Source organism: Poecilia latipinna, unplaced genomic scaffold (assembly GCF_001443285.1).
Source record: "Poecilia latipinna isolate Pla-1442-1.1 unplaced genomic scaffold, P_latipinna-1.0 Scaffold491, whole genome shotgun sequence".
In the NCBI taxonomy this organism is placed as follows: Eukaryota; Metazoa; Chordata; class Actinopteri; order Cyprinodontiformes; family Poeciliidae; genus Poecilia; species Poecilia latipinna.
In genome coordinates this window covers 17,628-30,069 of record NW_015113107.1, presented here as the reverse complement: position 1 = coordinate 30,069, position 12,442 = coordinate 17,628, and the positions used below count along the sequence as shown (strand labels likewise).

Below are 12,442 nucleotides of genomic sequence, written 5' to 3'. Positions count from 1 at the left end.
AAACACAGTCATAACAAATATAGTAACTGCTATATCACTGTTACAGTGATTTAATTAAACCACTTCTGAGCTTGTAGTTTTTAAAAGGCATATTTTAAAAAGTTTGTTGAAGATCCACAAATTTTTTTTTTTTTCAAAAAACTCCCTCCATTGATGTTAGCTTAAAAAACTTTGACACTGTTAGCATTTTCCTGACCATTTTCCTCCTCACCAAACTTGCGACCAGAAATGTTTGTACACGAGGAAACTCTGAATATAGAAAATGGAAACCAGATTAAGTGTTTCTATTGTCATGTGAGGCTCTACCATAGCGGTGGCTTCAGTTTGAACAGCTTCTCAGCCGCTTGAGTCGCTTTGGGAATATCGCTAGCTAGCATGCTAACAGTGAAGAACTGGCCCACGTCCCAGTAGTTGTTCATTTTCTCCAGGGAACCTTTACGCCCCAGCAGGCTGTTTAATCTCACACCTAAAAACAAAAATAAACAGTTAATAAAACCACTCATCTGCTGAGAAAAAGACACTACAACACAGCTTTGATTTAGCCCAAATTAAATGTTTTTATGCTGATCACTTTCACCCTGACAGCTCTATTTATGAAACACAAGAAAATCAAAACAAATGATACTTTTGAAGAATTTTACATTAATAAATTGAGATTGAGTTATACATGAATTTCTAAAGAGAAATTTGTGCTTCACCTAACTTTGGTAACCAGCTTGTTATACAATTAAAATGTATTAATTTGCCCTTAAGTGGAAATGGTGGAAGATAGATATTTTATAAATATTCCAATTATATATATTTTTTTCTAAAACAAGTTTTTAAATACACAAATTTGACGCTAAACTTAAATTTGTGTAGAAATATGTAGAAATGCTATAAAAAGAATATTTTAATTACATCTTTTATTGCTTTAGAGAAAACGGTAAGTTCAAATAGACACATTTTAAAACTGTTAAAGCCAAACCAGTTGTAAAATATATTTATCGTTTCAAATGGTAAAATAACATATTTAAATAGAAAAAATATGAATAACTTTAAATTGTCCTTGTTCTTTATATTTATGACCAATTGTGGAGATAGTCTTAAAGTTATTTTTACTCTAATAATGTAATTTAATTGTAAAAATTGAAAGACAACTGCTCTACTTTTTTTTAATCTTGGTTCCCTATTTGGAGCGATTGACTATTTTAAAATACGACACATTATGACTAAAATAACTGTGACTTTCTGTTGGTAAATAACATTCATGACATTCACCACATTTATGTACAGCAAACTGAAATCAGATAATTGTAAAATTAGTGAAAATCATCTTATTGTCAAGTTAGTGACTGTCTTTTGCATCCAAAAACGTAAAGAGTCTAACAAACAATTTTAAACACAGCAGAACATCCATACAAATAAAAAACTGCCATCAAAGACAAACAGCTTTTGAAAAAAACTTGAATGCTTAAAATCAACAGATCCTGTGACTCTAGCAAAGAAGTGAAAGGGGTTTCATGTCACCTATTTTCCTCAGTTCAATGGAGCTCTCAAACTGCTGGCCAGCGACGATGAGCAGGACAGCCAGGTTAATGCCAGAGTAGAGAGTGGGCTGCAGTTCAAAGCCCTTCCTGTACCTGCAGGCGAAACAAAACAAAACATATAAACTGACTAATAAAGAAAAGAGAACCACTTTCAAAATGAGTCTCTTCTCACCACTGTATGGCATTATCTCTGTTTACTGTGTCTTTGCAGTCCGAGTCGAGGAAAATGTCCTTGTAGATCCGACCACAGAGGCAGAACATGTCCGGGGCGGGATGTTCGCTCGTCTGCAGCACCTGGAGCATCACTCTGAGAGCCTGCTCCCGGTCTCCAGGACTGTTCCTCCTGCAAACATTCACACTCTTAAATATAAAAGTCTGATCAGGTGAGATTCCTGAAACTTACTGTTACTTTCAAAAAATCTTAATGAATCATACTCTGAATTATAATTTGGAGTATGTTATAGTAATCGGTTTGTAAGTAGATAATATTATGTAAGGTTAGTAGATGGATCACTTGTTGGAGTGATGTTTTAAATAATGGGATAAAAAAACATTTAAAAAAATCACTAGGTAACCAGTTTAAAAACAATTTATCCTTTACTGGAAATTTACCAGTGTCATCAGCAAAGTGGCAAATGGAAAAAAATAGGAAGACATGACAATAACCATTGATAATATAATAAAAATGAGTCAGAATTCTGAGATTAAAGTAAAAAATTCTGATTAAAAGGAAGTTTGCTTTTTTCTGAGGCACTACTGTATTTTTAAGAACTTCAAAATAAATCAAAACTTCTCCAGATTGTATAGGAAGCTTGAATTTTCTGCATCTCAGTCTGGTCTTTAATGCTCCAACAAGTCACAATAAACCAAACTAAAACAGAAGTAATGCTTACAGAGAATACAAAAAATAGTTTTAGTAAAGTTTTTACTATTTCGTCACCAAAGAAAAGCAATAATTGTTTACCTATTGAGAGCAAAGGCGTAGTGGAACTGGATCATCGGTTGGGTTGCCAGATCACAAGTAGGCAGCGTCTCTAGAGTCTCCACAAGCTTAACCATAGCATCATAATCCTGTTTATCAGTTTAAGACAAACATAACCAGGTAAAAAAAAAAAAACTTCCCTACACAACAATTTATTTTCAAAGAAGATTAAATTCCGCATGTTGTCATTTTAGTACCTGTATGTCTCTGTAGGAAAACAGCAGGTTCATGACGATGTCCTGCGTTAGGACCTCAGTGTTGTCCATCCTGAGTTTGATTCGGGCCAGCTCCTTGGCCAGCTCCTCTCCCTGGTACTTCTCCCTGGCTTTCCTGATGTCATTCAGCAAGGTGTCCTTAAAAGATGCGCTGAAAAGATGATGAATGGGTTGAAATTGGAGCGAGTGAAAATTCTGTGAAGTTAAAAATGGCGGATAAATTTCGCTTCAACTGAAATGGGAAGCGAAAACTTCAACTGTGAACACAGTGGACCGTCGCCTATTCCCGGTTCAGTATTTGTAGATTTTGCTTTAGAAGGTAACTCCAAATTATTTGTGGAAAATCCGCCTGTTTAATTTTGTTTTCGTCGAGCATATCTAAATCATTCGAAAGAAAAAGCAGATTGGAAAGCTGATGTACCTAGCTACAATGCTACTTGACACGCTATTGGCTGGCGTTTGCAAAGCAGCCAATCCAGGAGCGCCGTATCTTTTAGTTTGGTGCTGATTGGCTGAACTCCGAAGAGTGGCGGATAAGAAAGACGTTGATCTTAGCTTAGATTCTGCGGTAGTGCGAAGACACGTTACATATTGACGTATATTTGGCGTTTGAACTATTAAAATGGACAGTTTTTAGAGCATGTCTAAAGTATTCATAGAGTTTAGCTGCTCATGGGCATTTTTGGCTGTTAACTCCTACGAATACATGGGTTAACTGTCTTAACTGCTTTCTTTGAAATAAAAATGTCTGTTCAGACAAGAACGCAGACATTCCCTAAAGGTACCAGTAGGTGGCAATAAAATCAAAGTTAAACATGTAAACAAAACACACCCATTATGACCATAGGGACTGATTCTCAACAATGATGGTTCATTTTATTTACATTAACTTTTTCAGAACATTACCAAAGTTTAGCTGCAGAAAAACAGCCATTATAGTTGTGTTTATCACATAATCAATACACAAAGTGTAAAAATAAACAAAAATGTAAAGGCATATTTCAGATTTTTGGAAGTAGGATTTATTTGAGAACTTATAATTTGTTACTTTTACCTAATGTAGAAAACTGTCTTAGCACCTTTGAATAACAACAGACAGGTTGTTCCCACAGGCTAAAGTAAAGATGTCAAACTCCAGGCCCGTGGGCCAAATCTGGCACGCCATAACTATTTATGTGGCCCTTCACCATACACATTGAACTTTAGGTAACAGTTTTGCGCTTAAATATTATTTTACCAGTCAAATCAATTCAGTTTTCATTTGTGTAGGACCAAATTACACCAATGTGAAAATATGTTAAATGTTATTGCTACATTTTAAGAAGTACTCATTAAACGTAGAGAAAACGACAAAATTTTGACAGATTATTAACAGTTAATTTTATCGGTAGATTCTGCCACAACTGACCCTTTCAGGACATTCATGATCTTAATGGGGCACAAATTAAAAATGAGTTTGGGCTAAAGCTAATGGCTAGTTAGCATCATTGTTTACCTTTATTGCAGCAGCAGACAATAGGAATTCATGCCGTTTAACTTTTCCTGATGCAATATCAATAAAAATGCCTAAGTTGGGCTTCTTGTGATGAAATATTGTTTTAAAATAAACTGTTACATGTTCTTTTAAAGTTAATTGCTTTTAGGATAATATGTGTTCAGTTTTTGACTGAAATATTTGTTCTTCCTCAGCAAAAGACATCAAGCTCAGTCCAACTGGTTTGAGGAGATTTGTAAACATCAATTTCAAATGCGCCACAGAGGTACTTTATAGCATGGATATTGTGAATTCTGGCCTCTGATACCATTTTGTTTGTGCAAACTTACTGTATAAAGATATCTTTTGAGTGCAGCTGTTTATTATAATTGTAGGAGAGAAGTGTTTTTGTTCCTGTCTCACCATGATGTCACATGGATGTCCTTCAGGAGGCTGGTGAAGCGGTCTGTCAAGGGGACGCACAGCGGCCCCAACAAGTTGTCCCAGCTGGGCTGCATGTACTCGCTAGCCCTGCGCTGTGCATCGCTCTCACAGCACATATACTCATGGTTAGGAGTCACAATGTACGGGATGAAATAGTAATTACCGCTGGAAGCCTGGAGGAAGAGAGGGAGGATGTTTAAAAGATAACAAGGATATCACAGACTTTCAAAAACCTGCAAATGCAGATGTAATAGAGTTACAGTGCAGGTAAACACACAGAGGGCAGGTGTGAAGGGACTCCCAGGTGGAGGAACAATAGACGGAGGGGAGATTAGAGGGTAATTAATGACGGGGATCAGAGAAACATCATGACATCATCAGCAGGTTGGCTCTGAAAAACCCAAACAAACCCTCATTTCAACTAGCACCACGCTAAGCCAGCGGTATTCAAACTTTTGGACAATGAAGCCACAAAATTTTTAGTATTTTTCTTCTTAATTATAATTGCAAACACTATTTACATTTTTCATTTTTATCTGCCAAATAAACAACAAACTAAGCAGAGTATTCCTATATTCTGACGACGAGTAAATTAGTAAATTATTGTAGATTTAAAACACAAAAAGTTTCTTAAAACTGCAGGTTTGGGATATTAAAAAAAGGGATAAATCTTTCATCTTTTTATGATTTTTTGTCTTTTTTAACAACAAGAACAGGATGTAGCTTTGTCTTGCTTTATTTAAAGAAATTTATATGAATTTATTAAATTAAACTAAAAGTAAAAACCTTGATGAATACTTTATACTGCACCTCACCTGGCACCAGTGAAAATTTCACCCACACATTGTTTTTAAATGTGGATCTTCATCAGCTGCCTGAACTGGCAAACCAAATTTAACCTGGACATTTCTGAACGTATGTAACACGCCGCTGCATGTCTGGACATGGAGCCATAAATCAGCACATGTCGAACACTATTGGCTAAGAAAAGAAGGAGTTCCAACATGCTAACGATGTTCTACACAGAAATGGACAGTCGGGTGATAAAGCCCCTTTCAGATCAGAGTTCCTCAATAAACATGCAAAAGCGTTATGGGGGTTAAAACCACAGAAACACAAAACACCAGAGGAAAATAAGACATAAAAGGAGAATAAAACTGATTAAAAGCCACTCTGAGCAAATTGGTCTTTAGATGCTTCTTAAAAGAATGAACAGAGTCACAACAGCGGCAAGATGGAGGTAATGTACCGCTCTAAAGGATTGGCAACAGGCTTTAAAAGAAAGGATTAAAAATTATTAAAATGGTAGCCAATGTAAAGAAATTAAAACTGGAATGATATGATGTTTCTTACTGTTAAGGTCTTCCTTTTACAAACACATAACATGCAGTTTTGAGAGAATCACACCTAGAAATTGTTTCATTTGACAGCTCCAAAAAATGTCACCGTTTCATATGATGGACACAGTTCTTCATGGAGGACACTTTTAGATTTTCAGTTGGCTTAATAGAACAATAGATCTAAATATCATCAGCATAGAAATAAAAGGACATGTCTTGGCACTGCCTGACTGTCTGGTATAGGGGGAACTTAAATAAAAGAAAAATAAGAGGTCCAAAAACGGAGCCCTGTGGTATCCCACATGGCAACCTCTTGGATTCTGACATTAAAGCTACAGAATGTAACTGAAAGTAAAATCATATGTGAATAAGTTTGTTCACGCAATAAATCTTTAAAAAAATTATGCTGTGCCATCATCCTCCAACCACTTCCTGTTGTCGTCTTCTTCATAGTTTCTGCCAGTAGTAACATCCGGGTACTTGATCACATGACTTGTGTGATACAAAAAAAAGTATTTCTATTGTACATAGTTTTGTGAAATACACTCATCCACCTCATTCTAGCCCAGTGTTTCTCCACCCTGGTCCTCGCCGCCCCCCTGCTCTGCATGTTTTAGATGTGCCTCTATTCCAGAACAGCTGATTCAAATGGTTGCATGACCATCAAGAACTGCAGAAGCCCGTTAATCACCCAGAGATACAATTCAGGTGTGGCTGAAGGAAAATGCCTAAAACATGCAGGACAGGGGGGCGGTGAGGACCAGGGTTGAGAAACACTGTTCTAGCCCTAAAACCTTTAATCAAAAAAACTTTGTTTTTTTTTTTTAAATTGTCATGTTTCCATTAAATGAATTTATTTTTGTAATTCCAATTTGCGCAATCTGGTCAATGGAAATGCAGCTACTGACATTCCTCTCTGGATCGTCAAGGCCTTCATTTGTTAGTAGTTGCTGTTTTGAGGAACTCTCTCTGCATGCTTTGCTGCAGGCAGGTTACGTACTTTATTTCTCAGTCCAGAGCCTCGATATTCTGGAGGCAGCTGAATCCAAGGGAAGCCTAATACTGGAGGACGACTGGCCTACTCCATACAGGCAAGCAGAGAAACACAGTACAATAAGCACCAACTTCTGGTAAAAACCTGTTGCTAACAAGCTGTCAGGACTCTGTTCGGCTGTATGTAGTGAGAAAGAGAAGCGCAGTTCCACGAAGGAAAAGCTTGTGGACGTGCATTCCTGAATGCATTTCAGCACCAGAGGACTGACTGCACATGTCATGGATGCTTTTCCTGGAAACACTGTGTGCACATAAATCACACAAACATGCAGAAACTTACTGTATTTTTCTGTGCAACCATGTCCTGCAAAGAAACACAACAAAGAGCGAGTGTATTTCAGAGCATGGAGGTAAGGAGAACTGGCTGTGCAGCACACACAGATCTGGAAATAACTTCCTGGATCACTTTGTTCTGAGGCGGTGTGACGGAATGGCATTCATGCACTCTGGTTACACTGAGTGGTGTGCACGCGTACCTTCAGCGACTGGGCCGTGTCCGGGTCGGTGTCGTGGTACAGGATGACGTTGTTGGCCATGTCGAAGCTTTCCCTCACGCCCAGGTGGTAAAACAGCGACGGCTGCCGAAACACGTCGCTCATATCAACGACCGCAATGTCTGGAACGAGCCGGCAGCAGGTGATTACAAGAACAAATTTGATTTATTTTTAGCAACTCAACAACCTGCGACCAAAATAACTGGGCCAAAAAAAAGGGTCTGAGTAAGATCCCAGATTAAATTCACAATTTGAGCGTTTTTATATTTCCATTCGGGCGCTTTAACGAACCATACAGCCGTTTTTTGGCAAAAAGTTAATGTTTTTTGGTGTCTGGAAAATGAGTCGTTTCAAAACCCAAAACCTGCCGGCACTGTGCCATTGCCTAGCAACCCCAGCTGAGATTCCGGAACATTTCATTGGCTGGTTTTAACGCTGTTAAACCAGCGTTAAAACTGGTTTAAAACACTGCAGTGTACAGTGTTTTTGCACTGTACACTGCAAAAACACAAAATCCTACCAAGTAGTTTTGGTCTAGTTTCTTGTGTAAATATCTTTGTAAACTTGAAATAAGACAAAACTAACTTACAAGTAACTTTTCAGCAGGATTTAGGAGTTTGTTTAAGTCAATAATTCCTTGACATTGATGACAACATACTAGTTCCATTGGCAGATGATTTTACTTTTAACAAGACATTTTTCCCATGTTATAAGTGAAATAATCTGCCAATGAAACAAGAAGTTTTTCATTAATATTAAGTCATTAATGACTTCAAACAAGCACCCAAATCCTGCTGAAAAGTTACTTATAATTCAGGTCTGTATAATTTCAAGTGTACTGAGATATTTTCATTTAAATCTGTACCAAAAATACTTAGTAAAATTCTGTGTTCTTTTGCAGTGTACAAAGGCTGCTGGAAAAGAAAAGTGTGTTGTTATTGACTTGCCATCCAGTGAGCATCCTTGATGGCTGTGCAGGAGGCTTGACTTCTGCCTTTCAAAGATATATGTAGAACTTTTTCTTGCTGAGCTAGCATGACATTCAACTGTTAGCATGCTAACGTAGGTCAGTCTGAGTGTTTTTACATTCTCTGTTACATGGTCTCAGCTGAACTTGTTTTCGCATCCTTAAAAAGTCTTAAATTAATACCTCTAAAATTAAGGCCATAAAATTTCTTGAATTTGTTTTAAAAAATCAAGTTGGACTTAAATGCGTTATTTATAGGTCTTAAATTAGGAGCTATGAATAACGTATATTATTATGTTTTTCTCATGGAACTTTTCTGTCAGGCAAAAGTCTGAGTCACACTCAGACATCTACACTGAGAGTTGAGGCTACCGCTAACTCACTGCTAACATATCCATGCTGTCTGACTAGCTAACTAGCTAGCTTTTTTGCATCTGTCATGGGTAAATTTATTGCCAGTTGGCTGGTCAAAGTTTATATATTTTCTGTGGAGAGTCTTAAATTTCATTCATAATGGTCTTTAACAGGTCTTAAAAAGTCTTAAATTTCAATTGGCATAACCTGCAGAAACCCTGTTATAACTGGAATGATTTACAACTGTCTTAGATGTTTTTCTTGAATAATATTTCGTACTGTAGAATGATTAACTTTAATTAGTTTGGAAATTCTTCTCATGTTCTGTTCTGTAAGGTATTTCATTGGCAGTGTGTTAACTCTGACTAGAAAAACTACTAAAACTCTTATTTTTTCCTATATGGAAGTAGTCATACAGGTGAAGAGCAAGTGCACCAGGTCGTTAATTTCCCACTTAAATCATATTAAAGCACCAATGGAAACTGCTTTTTCTGATTACTTAATCAACAACCATGGGAACTTTTGGTTTTCTGAAAAACCAAACAAGCAGCGTGTATTTTTTAGTGAAGATATGAGCAGATTCCTTCCTAGAGCAGGTGGCTGTTCCAGATTCCAGGAAATCATGTAAACCACAAGTCCTGGCAGGGATAAAATGAAAAGTTATAGCAGCATGAGTGAAGAGGACAAGAACAAACATGCAGACATGCTTTCATGTACAGGCAAAATTAATAAGAACAATCTGCCAACGACTTCCACACTTAAAATTAAATGTAAAGCTTTCATTAAAAGCATGTATCATAAATTATTTGCGATTTTACTAATTAATAAAAACATATTTATTGGCATTGCAACAAACAAATCTTTGTTACAATAGCTGTCCAGTTTTTTTTCATTGATTTTTATATTTGGAGATTATCTCTGAGTTTTTAAGGTTGCCTTTATCTTTAGCTCTCTGCACAGATTTTCTGTCTGTAATATAAATGTGGCTCCTGGATTGGCTGATTTGAAAACACCACCCAATAGTGTGTCAACTAGCATGTACTTTCCAATATTTTAGATATTTTCTATGATGAAAGCTGCAAATATTTGACAAATAATTCCAAGAAAATTCCACAGAAAAATCTGCGAATGAACTGTGAATACGCGATGGACAACCTGAAATATTTTTAATAAAAAAAAAGGGGCCTTTTTAACGTCCTTCCCTGTTTTGCATCGCTCCCTTCAGTTTTCCTTCTCTTCATCAAAGAAGGGCTTACCCAAGATACTGTCTCTTTGGCTGAAGATTCATAATCAAACACTAAGTTCAGCCCAGGTCCACAGATTTACAGTAGGATAAACGTTTCCTGGCTTTCTGTCGCTGCTTACTAAGAAATTCAACAGAAGCATTGTTCAGGCGGTTAATCATGTCTACGTTAACGTGCTCTGACAGGTCAGAATCTACCATGGGGGAAGACTCATCTTTTCCCATCCTTGGGGATCCGTTACGAAAAATTCACATTTTGCAACGTTTTTGTACTTCCATTTGCGACTCAGCTAAGTTAATGCTTTATGGTGTCTGGAAAATTAGCCGTTTCAAAAGAATCCCAATTGTGAAGTCACATTTGACAGGCACTGTCCAGTTACCTAGCAACCCTAGTAAAGCTCAGCCCGTTACCTAACAACTGAAGTTGAGCTCCAGAACATTTGGTCAGCTGGTTTTACTGCTGTTTTCCCTGTACAATGGCTGCTGGAAAAGACAAATATTTGGTTGTTCACTTACTATTCAGAAACCACTTGCTGCATTCTTATTGGTTGTGCAGAAGGCTCTACTTCTGCTTATCAAAGAGGTACAGTTGTATAATTGCGCATCTGTTTGCAGCCATTTTCGTGTGCGGACGTAAACAAAAAATGCAGAACTGAGCAGACTAAAATCTCACTGTCTAAGAATGATTTTTGTGCAAAAATGTAATGAATATATTTTGTATAAATTATCGACCCATGCTAGCCTGTTCAAGGAAGCACAACAGGTCACCTTTGAATCGCCACATGATACTGATTTATTTTTTGAGCTTATCCCATGGAGATTTACCATCTTACTATCAGTTCTTGGAGCCTGTGTAACTAAACCTTGTATCTGTGGCCACGCTGTCTGCAGTAGAGGTGTGGACAGTATCACAGGGTATAAATAGCTGTCAATTAGGAGCAGCTCTGATTTCACTGTGTAGATCTTTGAAGACAGAGTGGGGAATCACGTGAATGAAAGTGAGAATCTGGGTGAAGAGTTAATTCTGTTTACTTAAGGGTGGCCGAATTAGTAGCATCACTGGGAGATGAGAATATATTGGACAGGAAGCACAGTATTGAGAAGACAGAGGTTATTTGGTTTGTAGAACCAAATAACACAAAATCTTAAAAAATCTTACCAAGTATGTTTAATCTAGCTTCTAGTGCAAATGTCTTATTACACTTAAAATAAGACAAAAACTGACAAGTAACTTTTCAGCAAGATATAAGTGGTTGTTTTAGTCAATAATTCATTAATATTTATGAAGAACTACTAGTTCCATTGGCAGATTATTCACTTATAGAATGGGACAAATGTCTTGTTGTATGTGAAATAATCTGCCAATGGAATAAGTATTTCATCAATACTGAGGAATTATTGACTTTACTTTGCATATTTTGCTACAAATGATCAAACGCTCACTATGCTTCTGTATTTTAGACAATAAAATGTTAATTTTCTTAATTTTTAAAAAGCAAAATGAATTATATGTTTATTTGCATTTTGTATGTATTTTTAGGATTGTAAAAAATATGCTTAAGTGAAAATCTGCAGAATGCTGCCATTTTTTATCTAATTACTGGATTAATCATCAGAATGATTAATAAAACAATTTATTACTAAGACAATGTTAGTTGCAGCCCTAGATGGATGGATGGCTAAATAAATGAATGGATGGCTAAGTTAAGTCAATAACTGTCTATCCATCAGTTCCTCCATGCAGGAACTGATGGATAGACAGAAAGATAAGTGGGCAAATGAATGGATGGATGAATAAATCGATGAATAGGTGGGAGAAAACAGAGCACTTTTCTCCATTCTTCTTTTTCTTCTCATGAACAAAAATAAATTTCCAGATCTCCAGGGTGTGTAGAACCCAGAGTTCTGCTCATTTCTGGGGTGGTTTTCATCAGAAAGATTAAATTCTCATGAAAAAAAAGAAATTTTAAGATCAATTGCAGAATTTTTTTTTTTAAGGAAAAACATGGAATTTTCTGAGCTTAAAAAGTCAAAAACGTGCTAGAAAAAACTCAGAATTTTCTAGATTAATCTCAGAAAAGTTCTAAGGAAAAAGAGAAAATTATTTTAAAAAGTAAGAAATTANGAAACTCTTAATTTCTGAGTTTCAAAACTCAAACATGTGCTAAAGAAAACTAAGGAATTTTGATATTAATCTAAAAAAAAAATTCTAATAAAAACAAGAAAATCTTTGAGTTCCAAAAGTCACTACAATATATATGTATGTATATATATTTTCCGTCTTGTTCCAGTAGCCCATTTTTCATCAAGGTGCTCTGGTTCCCCAGCACCTGACGCAGACCTTGTT

At 36.4% G+C, this 12,442-nt stretch overlaps 1 protein-coding gene across 3 annotated transcripts in view; it reads right to left on the bottom strand.

Moving 5' to 3' along the window:
• map3k15 (mitogen-activated protein kinase kinase kinase 15) overlaps nt 1-12,442 on the bottom strand; it is a 36,767-nt gene that overhangs the window by 19,598 nt on the left and 4,727 nt on the right. For 2 of the 3 annotated variants that reach the window (XM_015039961.1, XM_015039959.1), the window contains exons 2-10: nt 7,514-7,653; nt 7,318-7,341; nt 6,985-7,062; nt 4,624-4,817; nt 2,709-2,877; nt 2,494-2,600; nt 1,702-1,872; nt 1,510-1,622; nt 307-466 (exon numbers count right to left, since the gene is read on the bottom strand). In XM_015039961.1, the coding sequence (XP_014895447.1) occupies nt 307-466; nt 1,510-1,622; nt 1,702-1,872; nt 2,494-2,600; nt 2,709-2,877; nt 4,624-4,817; nt 6,985-7,062; nt 7,318-7,341; nt 7,514-7,653 (1,156 nt within the window). The remainder of the gene's footprint in view (nt 1-306; nt 467-1,509; nt 1,623-1,701; nt 1,873-2,493; nt 2,601-2,708; nt 2,878-4,623; nt 4,818-6,984; nt 7,063-7,317; nt 7,342-7,513; nt 7,654-12,442) is intronic. The other variant, XM_015039960.1, reaches the window with a different exon arrangement.